The 26,727-nt window shown below is 39.9% G+C and overlaps 1 protein-coding gene across 5 annotated transcripts in view; it reads left to right on the forward strand.

Moving 5' to 3' along the window:
- The window catches only part of radil (Rap associating with DIL domain), a 30,593-nt gene that overhangs the window by 1,731 nt on the left and 2,135 nt on the right, over window positions 1–26,727 (forward strand). Inside the window, exons 2-20 of one of the 5 annotated variants that reach the window (XM_023334637.1) lie at window positions 773–854; window positions 1,020–1,134; window positions 2,297–2,786; window positions 7,777–7,884; window positions 9,500–9,615; window positions 9,707–9,889; window positions 11,294–11,951; window positions 13,081–13,211; window positions 14,254–14,291; window positions 14,419–14,570; window positions 14,731–14,843; window positions 15,015–15,131; window positions 15,527–15,650; window positions 20,683–20,855; window positions 21,095–21,245; window positions 23,294–23,520; window positions 23,979–24,303; window positions 26,085–26,099; window positions 26,172–26,224. In XM_023334637.1, coding sequence (XP_023190405.1) covers window positions 1,051–1,134; window positions 2,297–2,786; window positions 7,777–7,884; window positions 9,500–9,615; window positions 9,707–9,889; window positions 11,294–11,951; window positions 13,081–13,211; window positions 14,254–14,291; window positions 14,419–14,570; window positions 14,731–14,843; window positions 15,015–15,131; window positions 15,527–15,650; window positions 20,683–20,855; window positions 21,095–21,245; window positions 23,294–23,520; window positions 23,979–24,303; window positions 26,085–26,099; window positions 26,172–26,224 — 3,258 coding nt within the window. In that variant the 5' untranslated portion in view covers window positions 773–854; window positions 1,020–1,050. Of the gene's footprint in view, window positions 1–772; window positions 855–1,019; window positions 1,135–2,296; window positions 2,787–7,776; window positions 7,885–9,499; window positions 9,616–9,706; window positions 9,890–11,293; window positions 11,952–13,080; window positions 13,212–14,253; window positions 14,292–14,418; window positions 14,571–14,730; window positions 14,844–15,014; window positions 15,132–15,526; window positions 15,651–20,682; window positions 20,856–21,094; window positions 21,246–23,293; window positions 23,521–23,978; window positions 24,304–26,084; window positions 26,225–26,727 lie in introns of all 5 variants that reach the window. The other 4 variants (XM_005813894.2, XM_005813895.2, XM_023334636.1 and 1 more) reach the window with 4 other exon arrangements.

Genomic DNA, 26,727 nt, shown 5'->3' on the forward strand with positions numbered 1-26,727 from the left:
GGTCTTCAGAAACACAATATAATAGTAACATAGACCACATGGATCATTTTAAAATTGACAATGGTTTTCTACCATCATAATGCTATGATAATAGTACTTGTATGAAAACCAAAAGAAAGTTGTGGCATTTTAATGCAGGGTGATTAAAAATCTGCTGTTCATCAAGTTTTAAATGAACACCTGATTCCAATGATTGTATGACTTTCTCCATATGATATCAAGTGCTGCAAAAGCCTGCTAATCACCCATTCATTTAAATGAGGTGTGTGGCAGCAAGGAGAAACCCAAATCATTCTTCTGCTGTCAGGGTTGGGAACCACTGGTCAAGAAGGCCACGTAAATACTAATGATGAGTCAGATTCGGCCCTGCTCTCTGTCTGTTGCTCTTTGACCCCACTGTATAACCTCTGGCCATCACGTTTTGCAGCCACAGTGACATCTCTATGATCTGGAGAGGAGTTGAACATAAAGTTCCATTCCATGTTGATGTTTTTATAGTTTTTGTGTCAAACCCCAAAATTCCCATAGTTTCGTTATTAATATTTACTCAATTTTGTTAATCTTTGAGTTATAAACTTAACCTTGATAAAATCATCTATCCCCAGTGCATAAGTGTCAGAATACTCCAGCTTTTAAAATAGCTATTTAAAATAGCAGAAATTCAATTGGTACTTATGTGACTCTGAAGGGACCTGAAGAACACCTTAATGTTTGGAATTACTGCTGGGATACTTTGATGTAACTATGCCATATACTTGAATTTTTTTTTCAGAGTGAAAGGTGACAGTGAAATGAAATGCAAATCGTCTGACCTTCTTCCTGCTACAAAAGACGTGATAATTCTTAACGTCAAGGTACATTTCTCATCTTACAAATACTTTTTTGTTGTTTATCACATTACCATCAGGATGAATTCATTTTGCACAGTACAGGGCTTACTATACAATAAATATCTTCACAACTAGTGAAGATAGCTGTGATAACCCCCTGCATCCATCAGCTCCTCTTTTGTCTGTCAGATTTGGAGTCTGTGAGGCCAACAACATCATCATGTTCTACGGTTCTTCCTCTGGGGCCAGCATGTCCCTGCCATCCAAGAGCCGCCTGAAGCGCCAGAGCAGAACCTTTACACAGGTATGTAAACATCGCTTCTCCCATATAATCTGATTTCTTGCTAGAAAGCTAAATAACTGTGATAAAATAAATAAATAAGGTACAGTTACTTCTACTTTCATACAGTTTAGGTTTAATTAGCTTTCCATTGGTCAAAGACTACAAAGTTCTTTAAAGCTTTGATAAATGTCAGGATTCAATTTATTTTAATTAGACAATATTCAGCAAAAAGAGTTATCCATCTAATAACTTTATAGTTACTTGAGAGGGGTTGCATGATGTCACTTAATGGTAATTAATTGTGTCTAAAGTAATTCAGATAAAAGTGTCTCACACCATCTGTGAAAGTTGTGTTAGGAAAACTACTTGCAAAGCATTTTGAGTCCATCTATGCTATGAATGGGTAAATATTGTTTATCATTGCCATAAAAAAATTTGTCATCAGGTTAAGTCATGCTGTGATAACGAGAATGTCTATTATCAGTTAGACATTCTCTAACTGATAATATTGGCAAACCCAAAACTAGAGTGCGACCGAATTCCATCAAGAAAACCTAATTTCTCAATGCTGCAAATAAAAAAAATTCTGTTGTTTTGAGGAAAAAACTAAAAAAAAGTAGGATCCTATCATTTTCACCATACGTAAAACGTAGATGGAATTGTAGAATTTAACAAAATAGAATCCACAACAAAATGCAAAATCTTACAACATTCAATGATATTGACAAGCGGGAAGTCTACAAAGTAGTTTCTGTGGTATTTTGTTCGCTGCCCTTGCTGTAGATGTTCTGACCTGGAAAGGCTAACCTGGCTTACCTCAGCTCTCCTCTTCACACAGACAGCAGTGGTTAAAAAAAACAACAAAATACAAAATCCACTAAAACACAGAAATCAGGGGTCTGACAGAGTCATAGTAATGTACTAAAATGTCTATGACAGATGGAAATTATTAAAGCAGTCCCTCCAGGATTTGATGTACAACCCGATGTTTTTGAAAATTTTTGCTGAAAATTAGCAATAAACTCACAATTATTCATTAGTGTGAAAAAATATAGGCATCTGTTGATTTTTCCTATTGAATGTTTCATGATACCAAAAGTTTTCTTATTACTGCAATATTTGTTTTGTGATTTTGTTCTTTCAAGTTCATGATGTGTACTTCACTGAATACATGCTTCTTTAGGTCCTGTACCGCACTCTGAGCTACAGAGACCGTGTCCCAGCAGAGACAGGGACAAACACCCGAGGGGATCGGCGCTCCACTACTGAACCCCCAGAGCGGCCAGCGGATGACCCTGCCGAACTCTCCACTCAGAGCTCGGCCCCAGGGGTGCTGAAGATCTTTGGAGATGAGATCTGTGCCGGTGCCAACTACAAGAGTGTCCTAGCCACGCCCCGCTCTAGTGCTCAGGAACTCGTGAAGGAAGCGCTGGAGCGGTACTCGCTCAACAAGGATGCAGCTCGCGTCTATGTGCTGTGTGATGTGATCGGACGTCTTGAGGGGGGCGGGGCATGGAGGACTGAGTGCCTGCGAGCGCTTGGGGACAACGAGAAGCCGCTGCTGCTCCAGGAGCTGTGGAAGCCCCGAGAAGGACATGCTCGCAGGTTTGAGCTGCGCAGGAGAGCTGAGGTGGACGAACTCAATGCCAAAGAGAAGGATACCGTCACTGCTGGTAAGTAAACACACACACACACACGCGCGTGCACACACACACCAAGAGCAGCTGGTCTAATTCTCTTCTCTCTTACATGTCAAACTCAGCAGAAAAGCACAGCTCGTTAACTCTTCTGCAGTCAGCATGTGTGTGTGTGTGTGTGTGTGCAAATTTTGTAGAAAGGTGCTGTGAGGAGAATATTTAATCAGGGTCAGAGTAGTGTGTGTGTTTTGACATATCAAAACACAAAACACACACACGCGCACGTATACACCGAGGTAGAGCTCTGAAATCCTACCATCCCATTGGTCGATGTCTTTTTAGAATCATGTGTCAACTTAACTGTTAGCTTAAGTCTTGCTTCAGTACTCCGATTTTTTAAATTCTTTTAATTATATCTGAAAATCTACCATTTTAGTAAAATGTACCTTTTTCATTTTTGTCCTAAAAACTAAATGAAAACAGACTGACTTTTCAGTATGTAATACAACAAAGTCAACAGGCATGCTATGTTTGCAAATGCATGTCTTTTCTGTAACTGGGATTTGACCTTTTATTTCTAATTGTTTTCAGTTCTTTTAAAGTTTGCTTCTTGTATGAGCACATGCTGACACTCACCTGGCTGGATCCCTTTAAAAGAATTCAAGAAACATGGTTCTGGTGGTTTTCTGTGATGGAGGACAAGTATTTTTAGCCGCAGTCACACGTTATGCTTTCCAGCAACACCGACATTTCTTAAGAAGCTGCCAGGGTGTACTGGTTGCTATGTCAACTTCTGCGCCAGCCAGAGAGTCAGTCTGCAATCAGATTAACTGTTTTTGTTTGTCTGGTAAAGCTGAATATTTTTGAGGCCATACAGAAAAATGCAATTTCAGAAAACAGAATGACTTTCATGTCAAGTTGTCATTTGTTGTATACATATACAGTACATACTGTATACCTAAATCCAAAATTTTTCATACCCACAGTCCGATTTGGAGCTGGGGGTTCTTCTCTTTTTTACTATTTTCACTAATACTGTATCTCTCTTCTGAGATGTCAGTGAAAACTACCATTAGCTATTGCTACTTTTGGCTGAAAGTAGTAATAGCATTTTGGAGTAGCCTAGCCAGTGTCCTGGCTTCAGTCAGAATCTGAGGAAGAATCTATAAAGCAGAAGAGATGACAATTAGTCCCATTTTAGTGAGGCCTTACAATTTCGAACCTCTTCTAACCAAAGATGGATCATCAAAATACCAGTAGAAACATCCAAAAAAAATGGTCTGCACTGTGATCGGAGTGTGTGTGATCGGAGTAATGAAAAAAACTACTTTTGAAAAAATATGGCTTCAACTTGCCAGTTTTTCAGATATGTTTTAGGCACTTTAAGGCAGAAAAAAATGTTTGCAGCACTAAAACAGACTAAAAATGAATGATTGCAAAGCCATTCCTGTGAGAGCCATTATCTACAAATGGGTAAAAAAATCAAGGAACAAGAAAGGAAGCTTGCCAGTAGGTGGCCTATTAAGATTCATTAGTGAAACAATGACTGATATAGGAAGTCACATTCATAGTTTTGGCTGTGTGATGGTCTTGTTTGACTGAACCTGAAACACTTGATAAAATTGTGACTCCTGCTCTCCTGAATGAGAATGTCATGCTATCACTTCCTGATCTTAAACAGGACAAAGATGCAAAGCATACAAGCAAGCCCACCTTGGAATGGCAGAAATAAACAAAATGAATGATTGAAACACTTCAATGTAGTTTAGCCCTCCCATGCTCTTGAGAGACGGGGTCATTAAGACCCCACAAGTTTTTTTTGTGCACGTTGCAGTAGGATCATGCTGACCCCGTGTGTGCTTTCACAAGGTTTTTTTGTGTGGTTTTGGAAATTGACAGTCTGAGCGCGACCGTTGGAGAGTTAAGACAATTCTGCAAAGAAGAATGGGCTAATGTGTCTCCACAGTGATGTTGAAGACAGTCATTGCAAACACTCTGACAGCTGTTGTGCCCAGCATGCAGGTTATCAGGGGTTATTCCTTTTCCACACAGAGCCAGGTTGTGTGGAAAAGAATCGCTTTCTTCTCTTTTTAATAAATGAAATTTTCATCTGGAAGCTTATTTTGGTCTTTACTTGGGTTTTCTTTTTCTTCAAATGTGATTTTAAAAAGTAATAAACAAAATAAATATACAAGGTTGCTCATAGATTTTTTTTCCAGGCATTGTGTTTTGAGGCCTGTCCTATATGTTCAACAGTTTTGATAGTGGTGCTTTAAAGCACAAAACATGCTTTATATGCTATTTGCTGTCAGAATTAGACTGCATTTACTGTAAAAATAGTTTTGATATTGGCTGTATTAAAATGCATAAAAAATATATGCTCAGTCAGTAATGTTATATTAATTTTGATTATAAGCTACTGTTAAGTGCTTGTGGATGTCAGGCTGTCATCACAACACTATGATTTAGTTTCTCATAAAACTTAAAACTTTATAAATCGAAGCAAATTGAGTAATGAGTTGAATGCAGTGAGATGAAAGTTTATACATTTTGCAGCTAATTTCTAAAAATAAATACAAATCAGATTACAGAGTAATGCGGATACTAAGGTGACTGAGAGGAGGGACAACTTTCTCTTTGATCTCTTTTAGAAAAGTAAGATATAAATAATGTTAAAAAAGGGGCTTGATGACCTAGTCCTACTTTGCTTGATTTCTCTATGCAGCCTCCAGAGTGTTGTTTGAACAGATCTTTTGGTGTGTGTGTGTGCATGAGGGCGTGGACGTGTGCGGGTGTGTGTGCGTTTTTGTTTTGGGTTTTTTTTTTAAGCTGAGCTCAGCAAAGTTATTTATGAGGGCAAAGGTGTCTCCATGTGCTCTTCCATTAATAGAGCTATTGGGTACAGTTTATTTTTCAGTCTACTTTGAACATAGCATCTATGCAAAGTTTCAGTTCAGTTTGAAACAATTTCATTGTTCTGAATCAGCTGTTTTAGAAGTTTTTAATGACCTTCTGCTAAATGCTGATTTGTGGAACTGTGCTGCTCTGGTGCTTTTAGAACACTGCATAAACAATGAAGGCAATGTTTTAAACTGTCTATTTTAAAGTGGCAGATTCATGAATTTTTAAGGCACAACGTATTAAAACACCAACCTTCACCATTTACTAAAATATTTGTATTAATAAACAAGTCAAATAGAAGAAAATGAGCTCATACAACTAAACTTGCCATAGTTAAGAACGAATACAAGAATTTAAAAAATGACTGAAAGAAGTTAATTTCCTAAATAGCTATCTGTAGATTATATTATCAGTGTTTTCAAAATGTATACATTTTTATTTTTTATTTTTATTGATTTTCCCTCTACCATTTAGAATTATTTTTGTTATGTATGAACAAAGTTGTGTTTGTTTCTGGGTGAAACTGAAACATCTTATTTGGTAGGCTGTATTCAGTAGTTGCTGGATTCATTCAAAACATTTATCCTATGATTAGTATTATCATGTAAAATCCTTTGTTGTTCTAAGGTGAGATGTTGGTTTAACATTCTGAAACGTGATCTGATTTTTTAAAATGCTGTCAAAGAAAAGAGCAAATGATAACATAACAACAAATATTGCTTCCTATGAAAAAACATCTGTTCACTTATCACATTTTGATGTTTTTATTTTCACACTAACCTTTTCTCTATGTTTTAGCTTTTAGAAAACTCACCCAGCCTGGACTTTTTTCTTGTTCTGTTAGCAGTTTTTATCTTCTTTTTTTTTTCCCTTTGGTGTATGTGGGAGTGTGCATGTTCATGTGTGAATTGTTTGTTCTCACTTACACTTTAATAAAATAAATCACAATTTAAAGATACTGTAGAACTTTCATTGCCAACCTGAGCTATGGTCATCCTTCAGTAGTTTTGTTCTGTGAAAGTTAATTTGTGCCAAAGAGATGCTCACACAGGGACTTCTGCTGTTAACTGAGCAATTTTTCTGTGAATGTTTAGGTTTCAGCTTTACTTGTCACTTTGATGGTGTTGAAATGCAAGCTGACACTGTGCATTAATGGAAATCATTTCCAAGCTGAGGAGGGACAGGGGGGGTTAGGGAATTCTGAGGGATGCTGTGGTTTGGGTTAATCTACTCTCCAATAAACGCCACTAAAGTTGATAAAACTTCTTTTTTTCTTGTCTTTTTTTTATTAAAAAAAGTTAAAATAATAGCATTTTTTTATGGCTATCAGCCTATCTTATCAAACCCCATGACTTTCATCTCCTAGATGTTTAACTATAGTTCTACTTGGAGACGTCCTCTTGGAGCCCACTAAAACTTAGCTGAAGTTGTCTGCATCTGGGGATCAACCACTGTTGTGGACAACTATGTTGTCCACATAGAGATGCACTAATGACTCCATTGTTAATGATGTTGATGGAAAATATGGTGGTACTAAGGATTGATCCATGTAAAACAACATGAGTAGCTGAGAGAAAAAAATGCTGTAATTTCACAAACATGGGTAGTGAGATATTTGGAGATCCAGAAAATACATTTACCAGAAACTGCAATGCAACCAAGCTTGTCAATGAAACCCATGTGTTTCATGTTATTAAAAGCCTTGGCTAAATTAATAAAAATTGCAGCACAAGTTTCATTTATGACTTTTAGACTTGCAGTTGAACAGTCATGGCCAGTTTGCCATGTGGACTGCAACTTTGAAAGAACGAGTCCAGCTCCTCTGACCCTGTAGCCATTCATTAAACACACTCACATAGATTTGGCACAAATTAACTTTGTGATTTTTGTTTTTGCTTAAATTAATTTGGCATTTCTATGTCAAGAGTAAAATTCTGCCACACCTTACATGATCTCTCTGTAGTAACTGCTGATGTGTCTCACTTCTTTCTGCATGTACGTCTTGTGGCATGTGCTGTGTGAAAGGTTTTGTGTGTTTGGGGGTAAATTCTGTTCTTGGTGTTTGGGTGTGGGGTTGTTTTCTCAGCCCCCCACTTCCCTCCTAACCCCTTCCACCTTGCTGTAGGGCCCAGAACCCCTCAATTCTTGGCGGCTCTAATGGGTCGGTCTGGGCTGGGCAAACACAGGAGCTCCCCCCTGCGGTCTGGTCGGGTGGTACAGTCCAGCTCTAAAGGTGGGGACTGGCCTCAGGTAGGGTGGCTGTCAGTCATTTCCATGAAGACCACCTCTACCTGCGTTGTCACCCCCCATAAGTCAGTGACATACAGTGGCTTGCAAAAGTTTTCATACCCCTTGAACTTTTCCATATTTCATCACATTTCAACCACAAACATAAATCGATTTACATTCCTATGAAATATAAAGGTCAACATTTCTTACAAATATAAAAATGTGGTGTGCAAAAGTATTCAGCCTATTTTCTCTTCAAATGACTAAATAGAGTCCACCTGTGTGTAATCTAATGTTAGTAGAAATCCATCGGCTCTGTGACACCTCAGAGGTTGATTAAGAGAATATTGGGGAGCAAATAGCATCATGAAGTCCAAGTAACACAGCAGAGGTCATTAAGAAAGATGTGGAGAAGTGTTTAAAGCAGGTTTGACTCAGATTCAATGTCCACCTCCACCGGAACATGTGAACACCAGAACAAGTGGGAGTTAAAGTTCAGTCTCATGGGAGACTCTGCCAGACGTTCCCAGCAGACCCTCATAATACGTTGGGGTGTGACCGGCATCCTCCCCCACCACCGGAGCCAACTCACCACTAGGTAGTGGTCACTGGACAGCTCCGCACCTCTCTTCACCTGAGTGTCCAAGATATCCGATGAGACGACGACAAAGTCAATCATTGAATTTATGCCTGAACCTGGTGTTTTCCATGTGGAGGGTCATTCCTCACCTAAGACCCATCTGCCTTGGGTCACTCTACCAGGGCATGAAGCCCCTGACAGCAAAGCTCCCAGGATCATTGGGACACTTAAAACTCCTCCACCATAAGGTGGCAGCCCATGGAGGGGGATCTGTATTCTGCTGTTCACAAATTCTCTCCATCTAATCTGACTGAGCTTGAGGTGTTTTGCAAAGAATGGGCAAAAATTTCAGGTCATTAGATGTGTAAAGCTGGCAGACAAACACTTAAAGACTTGCAGATGGAATTACAGTAAAACATGGTTCCACAAAGTATTGACTCAGAGGGGCTGAATACTTTTGCGCACCACACTTTTCAGTTTTTTATTTGTAAAAAAATTTTTGAAGAATGTTTAATTTTCTTTCTACTTCACAACTGTATACCAATTTAATGTGGTCTTTTACATTAAATATATGTTTGTGGTTGTGATGCGACAAAGTATGGAAAAGTTCAAGGGGTATGAATACTTTAGCAAGCCACTGTAGAGTGTGTTAGGATGCGTGTGGGTGTTACATAGCCTGGCCATAGATTTTCTGTATTCGATTCACGGGGAGTTGTTCACCTTTGCACATTCTTCACCATTGTCTGCTTCTTGTGATTCTTCATCTTTTACCACTTACTCACCTATGCTTTTATTTTATTTACATATAAGTTATTATACATGTGCCACTAATACCTAGGAAAGTATTTTAAATCTGGTCGGTTCACGCATGTGTTCAGCATTTATGTTAATAACAAAATACCCCAAATCAAAGAAAGCTTCCTCTTTGCTCTTCCCATCCTTTTGTCTTCCTTTCACTTTATTCTCTACATGTTTTCCTCCTTGTCCTTCCCTTCCCTCCTTGTTCTCATGCTTGTTATTCCTCTCTGCTGCCTCACAGATATTAATGCCCAGGCCCGGAAGCTCCAGAGGAACAGGGCTAAGGGGACACTGACCCTGCCCCGCTCCAGCAATTCATCCTTCTGCCGCAGCCTCAGCGAAACAAGCCTTAATCAGGTAGGGCCCTTGCTCACACCCAGTTTGGATGATGGATTATCTGTTATTCACCAAACAACATAAATGCATACATGTTTCTCTGTATGTTCAGCTTGGAGTGGGAGAAGAGCCCAAACGATATTATTCCACCTTGCCAGGGCCACTGAGGGGTCGAGAACGTGACGGACCCTCCAGCAACCGGAGGAAAGAAGAGGGCAGTCAGGGAGCAGGAGGGGTGAGGCACTCTCTCTACCAGTCCCCCCATCTTCTTCTGCTACAAGGATTCAATCGGCAGGTGAAGATAATGAAAATGTTCATAATACCATGATTCTTTTCCATTTTGCCACATTATAGCAACAAACTTCAATGTATTTTACTGGGATTTTATGTTGTAGACCAGGGGTCTCAAACTCCAGTCCTCGAGGGCTGCAGTCCTGCAACTTTTAGATGTGCCTCTGCTGCACCACACCTGAATAGAATAATTAGGTCATTAGCAAGACTGGGAGAACTGATCTACACAAGGAGGAGATAATTAAGCCATTTCATTCCAGTGTTTTGTACCTGTGGCACATGTAAAATCTGTAGGCAGCGGCCCTCGAGGACTGGAGTTTGAGACCCCTGTTATAGACAGACACAAAATAAACCATAATTGTGAAGTGGAAGGAAAATAAAACATTCTCTTCTCAGTTTTTATAAAGGTGTGACGAGCATTTATATTAAACATTTGTATTAAGCCCAAGTCAAGTCAACATTTAGCAGAACTACATTTTGCTCTTATTTCAGTTGTCAGTCTAGTGGGGTTCTCGCCTACCACCTTTGATCTTATAGTGACTGAAATGTTTGCTAATTTTTCTTTGCAAACTTGGTAAAGCTCAGTCAGATTGGATGGGTTTAAACTATTCCATGTGGAGGGTCATTGTCCTGCTGGAAAGTGAACTTTTTCCCAAGTCTCAAGTCTTCTGCTTCTAACTCTCCCAACTCAATGCTGATCAGCATTCAGTTCTGTGGAAGTAAAGAATCCACTCTGCATGATGGTTCCACCTGCTTTTTGCATCCAAACTGAACACAGTTTATCGTGAACTGTGTTCAGAGTGATGTGCAGTGCTGTTTTTCTGCCTCATATAAAGTGCATTTAGACCAAAAAAGTTCCAGTTCAGTCTGATTTGATCATGTTCTTCAAAATCTTTACTGTGATCCCTACATGGTTTATGGGAATCTGCAAAAGGGGCTTTTTATGGGTTATGCCTTTCTTCTTGCTGCCTTTTTTAAGAGGCCTGACTGGTGAAGTGGATGAGTCATAGTGATCCTTTCAAGAGATTGTCCCACCAGAGACGTGAGTCTCTGCAGCTCCTCCAGAGATCCTGCCTCTCTGATTAATGCTGTAGTTGGGTTTTACTCTTTTACACTTTTGGATAATGAACAGTGTCCGCTGTTTGTTTAAATGTGTAAAACTCGACTGGTTGCACTTGATTTTATTCAGGGATACCAAAGTAAAGAAGTAACACTTCAGATTTAATGGTGAAAAATTTACAAGTTTCCCTCCACCTCAAAGCACTACTTTGTGTTGGTCTATCATATACAAATTCCAATATAATACATTGAGGTTTATGGTTTTACTTTTACAAAATATAAAAAGGTTCAGGGGATTTGAGTTGTTTTTCAGGCCTAAATGTACCAATGATTATTCTGTGTTTTGCAGGACTGCCTGGTTTATCTTCTGAACAGGGAGCAGCACACAGTGGGTCAGGAGACCCCATCAGCCCGCCCCAACATATGCCTCTTCTCACCTGACATCCTTCCCCTCCACTGCCGGTTGCGCCGAGTCCCTGCACCACATCATCATACCAACAGCAACAAGGGAGACGATTTGACAGAGAGTCACCGTTTCTGTGTAGCTGTTGAGCCTGTACTCAACGCCACTGTGCTGGTGAACTTTTCCCGCTGTGAGCGCACAACGACGCTGCGACACGGCGACCTTCTCTCCTTTGGAGCACATTACATCTTCCTCTACAAGGACCCCACGGGCGCCAAGCCCCTGCCTGCTCAAACCTTGGCACGGCTGCGCACATTGGGGCAGCTTTATGATTCAGGGGTAGATGAGGGGGAGGATGGGACTCAGACTTGTAAAATGTGCGGTTCTGTACTGAAGGACAAAACCGCACAAGTGGTTAGTGTCCCGGCAGTTAGACGTAGCTTCAAGCCACAGCTGGTGAAACCTCGCGGTGTTGGGATGGTGTCAGGAGGTGAAACAGCAGGACGAGGAGGAGGAGGTCAAAAAAGAAAGCTACAGCTGGAGTTTGACCAAGCTCATGAGGACCAGCTGTTGAATAGAATCGTCTCTCTCATTGAACCTGGAGGTCAGTACCTTTAAAAAAATAATCTCAATATAAGTGCAGAGCTACTCCAGTGTGCTGCCACCCTGAGCAGCACAATTCTAGAATTTATCATTCATGTATTACTATTGATAATAATGATGACATTAATACAATTATAATGATTAAATGGTATTATGTCTAATTAGATTATTAACATGTTGCTTTAAATGGTTCAAGTATATGTGTTAAGAAATCCTAGATTATATATTTTTTAGTTCTGTTGTATTAAACAGATTTTCAAAAATTATTACAAGATAATTATCACAATACTGGCACCATGATGTGGAAAGAAATGTCTGATGCTATTAATGAATCCAGTGATTAGTGGAATCTGAGATCATGTCTAATATGAAAATGTGTAATTTTTTTCGAAGAATTCTACTCTGAGATTTGGATAGTTTGGAGACTGCAGCACAGTGTTGAATTATTGCTGTATTGTTTTATGTAACCCTTTAAACACAGATTAGAAACTATTTTTTAGAATTTTATTTATTTTATTTTGTGTAAGCACAACATCTGGCTTAGCTTATTTATTTATTGCAAAATATTTGTATTAATTGTTTCATATATCAAATATAGACTGTTTCCCCAGAGGAATTCTAAATCAGTCTATATTTGATATCAATATTGATACTAATTTTGATAATCAATGATGGCAGCAATTACTTTGACAAAACATAAAAATGTACTTTTTGCATCAGGAACTTGGTAATCATGCCTTTCAAGTTGGTGCCTATGTTTTCCTGCCCTGCAGAATAGAAAAAGCAAACCTCTGATTTTTAAACAATTAGTTCTGTTTTATGCTAAAACGGGCTCCAGCAAAGAAAGTTACAGAAAGTCAAATACACAAGTGACATCTCTCTAGTGTCAGCTTGGTTGACGTCTTCCTACCTAAAAAAGACAGGAGTCACACAGTATTTGTCTTCATCCATGACAGTTAACTATATGCTCCCATTTTGTCAACTACATCACCTTATTCTCATGTAGGAAGAGTTTGCATGTGTCTATAAATATTGTGATGATTACATTATGAATGTGTAGATTGGATATACACCTCAACATGAAAATAAGTCAATAGTATTCTTTTCTTTTTTAAATTTCTGCCCCCCAGGAGACGACCATAAGCTGACGCCTGCCTACCTATTGTGTCTGTGTATACAACACTCTGCATTGACCTTCCCTCCTGGCAGCTTCGGCAAACTGCTGCTGAAGATCGTCCGTCGAATCCAAACCATTGCATGGGTTGGTGTCAGTACATGGACTATTCTTTTGGTGAAATTGTACATTTTTATCCCAGATTAGAGGAATACCCTGATAGGGCTTGCATTCAACATGCTTTATATGAGCATAGTTTGAATACTAGTATAGTTTGATCTAGAATTCAAACTATACTAGATCCTAGTGTGTTTTTGTTTATTACTTTTTTCCCCATAGAAATTTCTCTGTACCTTAACTGATCATTGTAGTTGAAACCAGAAGTTTACATACACATATTCTCCTCTGAGATGTTTCCTCTTATTTGCACCGTAGTTATTTCATTAAATGAAGTTGTTGTTGAGCATTCACTGACTCTGGTTAAGGCCATGCCTCCACTCAGAACCGCTGGTAGAGATGAGACAGAAAGTGGCCAATGTTATGTGAGACCTAGATTAATTGAGGTTTTAATTTTAGGATGTATGTTTTCATATAGAAATCATTGAAGGAGTCTTTCAAATCTTAGTGAGAACACACATTAGGTTACTAAGCAGTTATAAAGGCCATTAAGTTGCTGTAATGGCAAAAACGGATTTAGCTATTGGTTACAAAGCAAATCTTTGTGTTTGTAGTACAATGATTCAACTGGGAAATATAAAGCTACAGAGTTTGTATTCAGAATAAAAGCTAATTGTTTTTCATATGTTTCTACAGCATCAAATTCAAACAAATATTCTTTTGGAAATTTGATGATCAGATTTTAGAGTTACTAGTTAAACATAGCAAAAGTGTCATACAGGCTTTCAAAGGCATTTATGAAGAATTAAATTATGTAAATTCAGTATTCTGAGTCTGCCAGGCTTTTGTAAATGTCAATGATGTTTCTTTAGAAAGCTTGCTAAGGCATTAAAAGAAGTGTAATTCACCTACGCAGATCCTGCAAGTTTAATGGGAACTTAATTGGTGTGGGTTTCTGTGTGTGTGTGTGTGTGTGTGTGTGTGTGTGTGTGTGTGTGTGTGTGTGTGTGTGTGTGTGTGTGTGTGTGTGTGTGTGTGTGTGTGTGTGTGTGTGTGTGTGTGTGGCTTGCAGGAGAAGACAAAGGAGCTGGCTCAGAAGCAAGCTCAGCAGTGAGTATCGCTTTCTAACTTATGCTGCATAGAAAGAACTAATGTGTACTAATGTGTTACTGTCTGTATGCTGTTTGTGTCACTGTGTCTTCATAACAACGTAACGCGTCACCTTGCGTGTGTGTAGTCAGGACCCAGCCTCCTTGTCTTTACTCAGCATCTCAGACCTGATCCCAGACTTGCAGACCATCTTCTTCTGGATGTCAAACTCAATTGAGATCCTCTACTTTATCCAGCAAAGGGCGCCAGCCTACACACACAGCATAGAGACGCTGCAAGGTAACACACCACACACTCAGTCTGAATGATGAGTGGAAATGGCCTAGCTGAGGAGTCATTACTCACAGACATGCAGCAGAAATGACACATCTGTACGCATCACTTTCCTTTTTCCTGCAACCTCTTAAAGGTCCCTGTGTCTCTTGTCATCTCTGTCCAGGGTCAAAGGAGTCGTTGTTATCGGCGACCATAACAGCCAATGAAGAGGCTATGGCTATCTTGGAGGAAGTTATCATGTACACATTCCAGCAGTGTGTCTATTATATCACTAAGGTTCTCTGTCACTATTGCTTTGGCACTATATTCTTTACGTTTTAAAAACTGAGCTGGTTGCAAACATAAATTGTCTATATTATCCTTGTATTGAACATTCCTGATATAAAAGTGGTGCATCTGTAGATTGAGATCATCTTGATCATGGCACATGTTTGTGTTTGTGTGTAGGCTCTTTATGTGGTGTTGCCTGGTTTATTAGACTGTAATCCATTCCCAGTCGACAGCTCTGAGCCCTGCTGGAAAGGAGGTGTCGGGTTTCCTGAACCTGTCCGCAGAGTCCTGCAGGTAAGCATCTGAGTTATACAGCAGACTTAGACTTACTTTATTGTCATTGCACAGAAACCACATTGAATTTTGCAACAAAATGTCATAAATGTAGAAGTGTGCACTCTTGAACTCTGAGGAAATGATACAAATTAAACAAATAAACATATTCTAAAGAAGCACAGCACACAACTGTGCCTATTTTCTTTCAAACTGAAAATTGGTTAATGATCAATATTGTTGGGTGCTTGTGGTAGTTTTACTCATCAAATTCAAGTAAAACTGCTACAAGTGTCTTCAGATCAGCGATCATAGAACAGACTGAATATACAGTATATTGTAGAATACTGTATGTCACAAAGCATCAGTGGTATTGACATTTCTGTTCTAAAAAGTAGATTTCTTTGTGTCTGCAGGTTTTTCAGAGTGCACAGGAGCTTCTGCACGGTTACCTGGTTCACCCGGAGATCCATGCTCAGATGTTTGCTTACCTCTTCTTCTTCTCCAATGTTTCACTGCTTAACCAGTTACTGGACAAAGGTAAGACAAAAAAATAACATCCACAGTTTCACACTCCTGTCTATTAAATATCCTTACTAGTGTACATAGTTGTTTAGTATATGTGAGTGTGTGCCCTTTCGTCCTTGCCAGCATTTTGACAGGGACTATCAAAGATTTGTCCTCTGTGCCCTTCTCCGATCTGCATTCTGTTTCCCCTCCTCCTCGGCTTTCTCCCCCTCCTCCCTCGTTCTTTCCATCTGGTCATCAGGGGGTTTGACAAAGAAGAGCAGAGATAGAGTTGAAAAAGTGGCAGGGTGAGGGTTTGGTTGGTTGAGTTGTTATGATGACCTTACTAATTGTGTATTACTGGCTTCAAGTACAGAAACAGTATTTACCACCAGCAATTTTCAACATTTCCGGACAACTCACCTTATATCTTTTGTCACACACACAAGCACACTCTGAATTATGCCATATGTCTTCATTAACTGGTGAGACAGAGTTAAAGTCTGGCAAAAGGAGAAATGCCTTTACACAGTCTTCCATCTCCTCCCCAACTCCATCTCATCACTCCCCATTTTGCTGGCAGCTTTTCTCCCTACCTCCTCCCTCCTTCATACCCTCTTCCGTCACTCATTGATATTTCACTGCTGATGGTGTCCATGGAAACAAGGGAGTGAGTTTATGGCAGGTATAGCTGACGTTTGCACCAGGCACTCCACAAGGCTCACACTCACACAATAACTCCATCACATCACTTCAGAGGCCCCATAAACACAGCTCACATTATGTTACATTCCAGATCAGGATAGTGTGTGTTTAGTTTGACTTGCTTGATTGGGTTATCTAAATGTGTGCATGTGGGTCTGAGTGTAAACAGCTGTTCTAAAGCATTATCCCACCTTCACAAGATGCTATGTGATGTCTTGTCTGTATAAGATCCTTCATCCCAACATAGATTACTGTATGCCCAGACATAAGCCTATTACTTCGATGTGGGTGTCTCTGTGTGTGTGCATCCAGAACATATGGTGGAGTATTGTAAAGGGTAATGTGTGTGCAGTCAGCAGATAATACTCACAGTTCATTGTCTGCTTGCAGCTTCCTGTCATGTGCAGTTTCTGCACAGACATGTCTGCGTTCTAGATAGATGCACATATAGATACTTTATTAATGCAGAAAAGGGAAATTTACATATCCAGTAGCACCAACCACAAATGCACCTACAGATATGTAATAAATAATAGGTTTTTTTAAAAGATATAAAAAGAAAAACATATTAAATACCATGCCATACATGTAGTATCAGAGAGTATTAAAAAGTCTAAGTGTTCTGGGAACAAAAGATCTGCTCTCAGTTCTGAAGAGCAGTCGGCATAAGCACCAGGCTTTGCTACAGCTGATTTTCTGGCTGACCAGGAAGCTGTGAAGCAGGTGTCATTACATATTGTAGCATATGCATTGACATCAGTCTATTGCCAAGCGCTGAGCTAGCTTTTCTCATTAGCTTATCCAGTTGCAAGTATTTCACCAATCACTTGTTCTGCACTACTTCAAGGAGGGAAAGCAGAGGGTGGGGAATCTCTATCTTCAGAAGTCCAACAATATTTCTTGTGCTTTGGAAGTATTAAGCTGCAGTATGTAACCTTTACTAAAAAAAACTTTATATATATATATATATTTGTTCAAATTATCATTATGTCTCGACAGTATAAGATAATCTGTGAAAAAAAAAATCAAGCTCTTCTGCTCTCCCAGTGCTCCCAGTTTTAACTGCAGAAGAAATCCATCACTGTCAGAAACAAGCAATCAGAACCAGGAGGAGGGTCTTAGTGCTGCCAGTCTCCCTTGTGTACATGCTGCTTGCCCTCCCTCTTTATCTCTGCTACGTTACAGCAGAGCGAAGCGTAACGGAACCGTCCATGATTGCTCAAGCTAGTCAGTATGTCTGCTAATAATGGCAGATAAACAGTTTTTCTGCAACAGTAAAGGTACTTCTCCACTAGTTCTACTCTAACCGGTTCGGTCCCGGTCCACCACTGCCAGATTCATTTCCATTAGCAAATCTGGAGTGGCTCTGCCTGACTGTTCTTAGATTTTTGTACCTACTTCAGGGGTAGTAGTATTCAGGGGTAGTACTCTATATTGTTCTGTATTGTTCTTCAGTACTGAGCCAAGTATTGCACGGAAGTGATTTGATTGACAGCTGTGATTTAGCAGCTCATCTCCATGAAGAATGAACAGCAATAAGGAAGAGAGAAACGGTGCAGCAACGGTCAGCATTTGGTCGGAGGTTTGCATCGACAGTGTGAAACACCAGAACAATAGTTGCTGTCAGAATAGTTTTCAATGTGACAGGTCTCTGAGATATATTTACAATTTCCTGGGTATAGAGTGAACAGAAATGGGTCCAGATTGTACCGCAGGCTAATGTGTTGCTCTAAATGATTCCCCAGACATTTTTGCAGTTGGACAATCTGCGGTCTCTTAGTAAGGTAAGCTGTTATCCACAAAATCAGGGAGAAGTCAATACCCATTTTTTATTATCTATATTTGACTGTTTCTGTCTCTTCTTCAGGTCTTATAGAACAAAATTCAGCTTCTCCTTTTTCTCAAAAGCCGCTTTTCATGATTGAGAAGCTCCTTTATGCCATGGGTGATCCATGGATTATTTTTTGGAAAACAATGTGCAATCCTCACTGGTATCCCAACATTCCTGCAGAAGTTGATGTAACTTATGATGTCCGCCTTCTTCTCCATGTCCTCGTCTGTATTGTTCTCCAGTGTAAAGCCCTACTAGACTCTGGTCAATTTCCTAGAGGAACGGGTTGTTACAGGCAGTAATACTACTCTGGGAGTGTAGTGGGTTGGATGAAAACCAAATTGTGATGTAATCTGCCTAGGGCTGTGTGGCACTATAAGCATCATTGGTATTTGCATAAAACTGGCACAATATCGGGTCTTTAAATTAGCTGTGTACTCTATAAACGGTGTAATAAATATTTTGTTAGTAATCACATAGTTCAATGATTAAGAAGCAGAACATAAATCTACACAAACAATCATGAAGTCTAACTACTTGAAAGGAAATTCCTAAATTAATTGAAAATGAACATTCAGAGTTTCATTCATAAACATTCACAAAGTATGTTTGCCTGTTCTTCTCTCTGAAAGGTAAACTCAAGGTTTCTGTGCATAGGTGGAATCTAATTTCCTGGCCCAGCTCCAAGTTTGGAGAGAAAATATAAGGAAATAAAAACAGAAGTGGGGTCTTGAGAAATTGTTATGGTGCTAGAAACAGAAAAGACTAACCTGTTGGGTGAGATGTCAGTTTACTTTGTCTTGAGTTTGGGTTACTTCAGAAACCTAAGATGGAGGAAGTGTCTGATTTGGTTACAGAGAGGTCACTATGAGGAGGAGACTGTTGGTTTTGTGGCACACTCTGGACAATTCCTCTCAAATGTCAAGCTTTCTGGAGAAGCTGAATTCTTTACAGCAGGCAAAATATATCTGGCTGAAATTAAGATTAGAAGGTGAACAAAAACAGAAAGTTACAGTCAATACAAGCCCTGAGTTCAAATTTTAACCAAGTTGAGCCCAATTTAATACATTTGAATGGGCCTCTTCTGTGATGGTTCTGTTCTGTGTCTTTGCCCATCACACACAGAAGTCATGCCGCTGAGATGTCCTTAGGCTTAGAGGAGTTTAGATCATGTTTGTTTGTGCCCAATAATTTATACCAAAGTCAAAACAGAAATATTATTCTTTCAAATCTTTGTTTGCATCTTAAAGGGATCCATAATTAGTTGTTACAATAGAATTTAGTTGAGAAATATTTATCTTGGATGTAAAATCAACACAGTAATAATACTGTAGGTTGTTTAGTTTTTATGAATTTCAATAAAATATTGTCACACAAACATTGCCATGTTGTTCGTGCTGCGATGCATTCTGGGTAAGTGACATCTATAGGTCTAACTGAACTACCTTTCTCCTGCCAAAACAGCTATGAGTAATGTCATTAAGCCTTTTTATTTTTGAACCAGAACATGTTGAAATCGATCGGAATGTAGAAATCATAAGAGGTGACAAAGATGAGGAGAAACAAGTGGAGGAAGAGCTGAACCTAATTTCTCAAAGCCTGACAAAACAAGAACAAAACCGAGGCATAACATTCCAAGACTGAGCCCAATACCAGGAAAAAAACAGATCAGGACTGGTCTCCATCTCCTATCCCTGATTTTCATCTCCTTCATCCAAAGCTGTTGTAAGGAGATCATTCTGTGTGGCATATATATTCTGGCTAATTGTGTAAAACCTGCTTTTTGTAATTGCTAAAGTACAGTACAGTAGCTATCACTTCTTCTGAGTATGAGCACCAAGCACAGAGGACATCATTTATCTCAAAAAAGTCTATTGGCTGCTTTCAGTGGTTGAACGCATTGAAGTTGGGGAATCATAGCTGACCATGTGTTTCAGTCCAAGCTATTTTTATTTACATTGCACAGTGTATTGTTCTGTTTTTTTGTTGCATCCACAAAATTTGAAGCCTGGAATTTTTTTCAGGGAGATGCTTTTGTTGCATGGTTTTTCTTCTCTTACAGAACACTGCAAGCTTTCCTAGAGGAACGGGAACCCTCTGTCATGCAGCTTCACAATGATTAGCCCAGATACCATAAATGTGTTATTGTTACTGCAAAGTTAGCCATCTATTTCACTTTGTGGTGAAACAAAAAGTCTATTGGCTGCTATCAGTGTTTGATAGCACCAGTACAGCAGAGCTGCAGACTGGAGCTGGTCTTCTCTGCAGCCAGCTGAGGCCTTGTGCAACACCACATTTAAGGCTGTAAGTGGTTAGTGGGTGTTGCTATTGTTTCACTTTCTTCAATCAAAGCTTAATTGAAAACTTATGTCTATTGTGATACAGAGCAACACGCCAAGACAGAAATTTACATAAGCACAAGTTTGTGTTTTATTCTGCCTTTTTCTGGTGCACAGAATTTGATGTAGTGTCCAACTGTGTGTGTGTGTGTGTGCGTGCGTGCGTGCGTGCGTGCGTGCGTGTGAACAGGTCCAGCCCGGGGTTGGTTCCAGCGTTCAAAGTCACTGCAAATCCAGGCGTGTTTGCGAATGCTGATGGAATGGGCAACCAAGTCCGGTCTGGGACATCTGGCTGAAAAGTTCTTCACCAAACTCAACAGTACTGTGTCCATAGTGGCCACGCCCCCACAGCAGCTCACACAGGTGACCCACACAAAAGCATGCTCATACTTAATCGAGGTATTGTTTGAAGAAACGTACCACATCATTATTAGTCCTAAACAAGTCAGGCAGCATCTCAAGAACCTCATGTTTGTCATCTTTAAGGTACACATAAAGTTTATCTTAAACTTTTTGTTTAAGGTAAACAAAAGGTTCAGATTAAATAATCTGACTTTAATCTGAATAAAGTCAGATTATTTTTTTCCCTGCTTTGTCTGCAGTTGAGTTGGCGAGTGTTGTCCAGTGAGCACCCATCTCTGAAACCAGTCCAGCTCCACAGGATCCTCACCCAGTACCAGCTGACAGCAGAGATAGGTCCTGTCCCAGTATGGCAGCCCAGCAGTGAGGACGAAGCTTATATCTATAGATCAGGTACAAGTGTGACTCCACCAAGTAACGATGACATAAAGGCCCATTATTGTTAAATGATTGCGCTCATCATTTCTGAATGATGGCGGTTGGCTTTATTTTTTGGATAACAGGTTGAAGAAGCTGATAGCCATACTTACATTATCTACAGTACAGACCAAAGGTTTGGACACACCTTTTAATTCAATGAGTTTCCTTTATTTTCATGACTATTGACATTGTAGATTCACACTGAAGGCATCAAAACTATGAATAACACATGTGGAAATATGCACTAAACAAAAAAGTGTAAAACAACTGAAAATACCCCTTATATTCTAGTTTCTTCAAAGTAGCAACCTTTAGCTGTGATTACTGCTTTGCACACACTCTGCATTTTCTTGATGAGCTACAAGAGGTAGTCACCTGAAATGGTTTTCACTTCATAGGTCAACCTGCCCTGTCAGGTTAATAAGTGGGATTTCTTGCCTTATAAATAGTCATGAAAATAAAGAAAACCCATTGAATTAGAAGGTGTGTCCAAACTTTTGGTCTGCACTGTATATATTTGTATATGTTAGGGCTTGAAAAAATAAAACATGATGAATTAATTATTGAAATAATCATCAACTAAATTAGTAATAGATTAATCGTTAACTGAAGTATATACTCAAAACGTCCATTGCTGAAAAACCAACATACTCAGAGTAGTAATAAACCAAAAGTGTATAAAAAATCTTAACATTCTGCGTGTAGATTTAAAAAAAGAACCATTTACTCTTCATAATATGTTTTACCCAGAACTCTTCAAGTGGCATAGTTTTAGCTTCTTCTGGTTCCGGTTCTGAGAAAAAAACGCCTCTTAGGCACTTTTTGCTATCCAATTATTAAGTGGTTAATCAAATAAAATTGTCAGCAGACTACTGTACTGATGTTAAGTCGAGCAGAAAGGGCTGAGTTTTTCACATGTTGATGTTATCAATGTTAGAAGTAATTTTTAGCAGAAGATGCATCTTTTGCTTCAAACGACCAAGCCATTTACTAAAGTAATGCTATTATTGGATTGTCGCCAATAAAATGGCGTCAATCCATTTTCTTATACATTCAAATAAATGCTTCAGTTCCTTTTTTATATTTCTAATACTGTGTAAAAAAAGGACTCAAGTGGTTGAAAGAACGTGCCAATTTTTTTATGATTCAACGCCAGAATAATCAATACAATAAAATAAGTGTTAGCTCTTCATATATATTTATATAGAATTAAATCCATCCATTTGTTTCTGCTGATCTGGTGTCTGGTCACAGAAGCAGCAGCCTAAGAAGGGAAGTCCACACTACTCTCTGTCCAGCCACAGCTCCAGCTTCTACAGGGAATCACAAGGCGTTCCCTCTAGTGTGTCCTGGGTCTTCCTCTGGGTCTCTTCCCAGTGGAGCGTACCCTGAACACCTCACCAGGTGGTCAGGAAGCATCCTGACCAGATGACCGAGGCACCTCAACTGGCTTGGCCTTTTGTGTCAGTGATCTTGTTTGTACGATCATAACACAAAACTTGTGACTATAAATGAGTGTAGGAACGTAGGAACGTCCCTGAAGGGCACGGTCAAATTCCTTCTTCAAGTCCACAAAGCACATGTAGCCAGTTGAGCGAACTCCCAGGTACCCTGCAAGACCCTGTAGAGCTGGTCCAGTGTTCCATGACCAGGACGAAAACCACACTGCTCTTCCTGGATCAGAGGTTTGACTATCTGACGGACACTCCTCTCTAGAGTGTTGTACTCAACCGTACAACATCCAGAGCTTTAAGGTAGAATCTCATCCCCCTTTGAGGCCTTGCCACTGAGGAGATCTTTAACCACCTCAGTGACTTCAACACCAGAGACCCCAGGCTCCGCTTCCTCACAGGAAGGCATGTTGGTGGGATTGAGGAGGTCTTCGAAGTATTCTGACCACTCTGAGATTTAAGTTAGGACTCTGACTGGGTCTCTCTAAAATATCTTCCATCAGAACAAAAATATTGTAAAGAGGTATGAATCATTTTGTGCTTAACTGTATGTTTTTGTTGCGTGTTCAGTTGACCTCCTGGAAAGCTTTGAGAACCACCCGCCCATCGTCCTGCCCAGCTCAGGGTTCAGAGTGGACCTGGACAGCGAGTGTGTGGAGGACAGCATCTACAGACAGCTGCTCTATGTCCGACACTACCTGTGGGGTCTGAGGACCAAGACTCAAACTCACACCACCACTCCCAGTGTGCACACACAGTCCAATGGAACCAACACGGCCGACTGGCCGGACATCCAGGTCAGAAAAATCCATGTGTAAGAACGCCTCCCACTAATCCAGGTCATGTGACCCAGCAGCTGCAGTAGTTGTGGGATTATAAAGAACTTCTCAATCAAAAGACAAAACCTTTTTCTCCGGCTCACATACACATGCACTCACACAAACCTAGACATGGTTAAATCATGGTTAATCTGATTAGACTTTAGGATGTCTAATTATTGGGAACAGCTGACTAGACCATAATCTTCGGTGTTAGAACACCTTCTATGTACACCAGAGAATCATACAGTCCCTGATGCACTAAGAGGAAGGTTTGTAAATAAAAGGATTATAAATTGAAACTTTAATCATATCAACTGACGTCTTATTTTTAGAAACAAAGTGCATCCTGTATCAGTGGTGAGAGACAAACTCAATTCCATCTGTCATATCATTAAGTTTGTCCTCTAAAGTCTGTCATTGCTTTGACAACCCAGAGGGAGCTGCTCCCTCCGGCCCACAGCAGCCCCCGCTCTGGGGGGGGCGCCGGGGATGAGACGGCAGCAGAGGAGAGGGGACGAGACCGGCCCCCGGGCCAGACACAAACCCACAGCCTCAGAAGGAACGGAACCATTCACCATCCTCGTGCAGCCAATTCGGACCCATCCTGCCTCCTGACCCCACCCAACACCCCCCTGTACCCAGAGGGGGGAGGTGTAGCGGGGCCCATTCTCTGCACCAGCATTCAGGCTAATGGCTGCTCAGCCAGAACTCTAGCAGAATGTAAAAAGACAAACGGACTCCTCACAAATGGACTGGAAGGTAGGACCAAGCACAAAGTCCAGGGTGAATAAAAACATAACATACAGTAGAAGCCATTCTTTCACACTGACCATTCACACTTCCATGCAAAATTATTCATACCCTTGGAATGTTTTCAGAGTTTGACATATTTTATTTGAATGTAAAGTGATACATTCAGTACAACATAATAAACAAATGTAAGGAAAATAAATGGTTTTCAAAACTTTGAACAAGTAAACTAATAAGTGCAGCATATATTTGTATACAGCCCTTTTGAGACAATACTTTGCAGAACCACATTTGGAATAATTAAAGCTGCAAGTGATTGTCTCCCATCTCAATCAGGTTTGCACATTTAGAGACTGAAATTTCTGCCCGAGTCGTAGATCTCTGCAGCTCCTACAGAGTTGCCCTGGGTCTCTTGGTTTCCTCCTTAAAACTCTGCTTGGCTGGCCTGAAAGTTTAGTGAATCAGAATTCATGAAAACTCTTCCATCACTGTTGGTGATGGATTCAGCAGTGATCCATGAGATGTTCAGAGGTTAGAATATTGCTTTGTTTTATTACAGAACTCATCACAGAGCAGAGATAAAAACACACAGCTGGGCAATATTTATTATGTGACCTGTGAGGACAGTTGGCTGTACTGGATGTTTTTCAGGGTTAATAGCTGAATATAGGGTGCTGATGCTCAGCTACCCTATATTCAGATTTTTGAAAATCATTCATATTAGTGTTGAAATTCTAATAACAAAATTAAAATTGCAGTAACAGACAAGTCAGGTAATGAAGGAAAAAATGGAACAAAATGTCACACTTGAACAGCTGCAGGCTAATTAGAGATGCTGAAAGAAACCGTTTAGATTTGGATGGAAATGTGAGTCTTCACATTTCACTGGTTTCAGAACATTATCTGCTACAGAATAACACATCAGACAGACAATGCAGTTTATTTTTACTGTGTTCAAATATTTTGTAACTTATTTTCTGAATTGAGTTGAAGCTAGATCAAATGTTTGTATGTAATAAATTAAGGAAAATGTGTTTGATTAGGTTTGGTAGCTTTTAATTTCCCTTTGGGGGTCAAGAAAGTACTTTTAGATTTGAATTCTTTGCTTTTTTGCCACATTTTATTTTTCTCGTTGCCAATAAATTGGTGCCTGGCCATATTCGGAATGAAATTGGATTTTCATCACTACTTTTAGGGTTTGTCTCCCCCTACTGGCCAATTATTTTTACTGGTAGAGCTTGATTTTGGATTTGTGCCTTCTCAGTGCAACTGAACTGTTTTGTACTTGGAAGTTTTTCCTAAATTTCCCCCAACTGGCAGCTGACACACTAACAGCAGCAGAAACTTAACCCTAATTACCATTGGGTGAAGTGATCAGCCACTACCCTCACTATTTAAATCCGTTATATAAATTAATCAGATATTTGTATGTTCTATTGAAATCATGGGTAGGGCGTTAGTTGCACTCTGGAACCTGGACTTTGATAGCTGTGTGTTTGTGTTAAACCTCAGAGTCAAAACGAGCCAATAGAATCCGTCACTCTTCTGATCTCAGCTGTCAGGTTGTGCTGCAGGGTGTGGAGAGGTCGACTGTGTGAATTGTGCTACAGTAGTGATGGCTGTAGACTCTCATTTGTGTTGTTCTAGGTCAACAGCAACCCTTCTGATGAGTTGTCTGATGTTTGTCAAACCCCACAGCAAACTGCTCTGTGTGTTTTTGTGCCTTTGGTTGTGTGTGTATGTCTGTGTGCGCGCGTGCGTGCGGGTGTGTGTGTGTGTATCCTCTGCAGGATGTATTAGTGGCTGTGAGTTTCCTTTCCCTGTCTCCTCCCCCGGCGCTCCTTCCCTTGCTGATGATTTGTGTGTGGTGTTTGTAGTGGAACTCGACAAGGGACCCTACGGACTGGGAATGGGACTCATAGACGGCCTGGTAAGTTTCCAGATCAAATCTCCTGTGGTCTGTTACTGTTAGGAAGTATCTGATATCTGATTTTTAAACATTTTAAAATTTTAGAGCATCATATTAGTATAAGATACAGTTGATTTTGTGAAAGTGCTGCAGAGCTACAAGGCAAAGGCATTTACAGCATATAAATGATGTACAGAAACCCTTAAAATCATTTTTTTTTCAGAATCTCACACTGAAAAGTATAACCTTTAAATGTGTATGCTTCTTCAGTGGACAAAATATGAGAAATGACTGATAAAACCAGTGGTGCTACATTATTGTTACCACTGCTGTCAATTCTTCATGAAGCCTCTCTTTACCAACAGGAAGGCATTTAGTGTTAAGTTGGAGCAGAGTCGGAGCTTTGAGTCCTGCCTCCCTCACTCTGGAAGACGGCTCACTTCTTTACCTTCTGGATCAATTTGTGTTGATCTGGTCATGAGTTTTGGATCACAGTCCAACTGTAGGACCAAGCGACACTTAGG

This window comes from Xiphophorus maculatus, chromosome 5, assembly GCF_002775205.1.
Source record: "Xiphophorus maculatus strain JP 163 A chromosome 5, X_maculatus-5.0-male, whole genome shotgun sequence".
Taxonomy (NCBI): domain Eukaryota; kingdom Metazoa; phylum Chordata; class Actinopteri; order Cyprinodontiformes; family Poeciliidae; genus Xiphophorus; species Xiphophorus maculatus.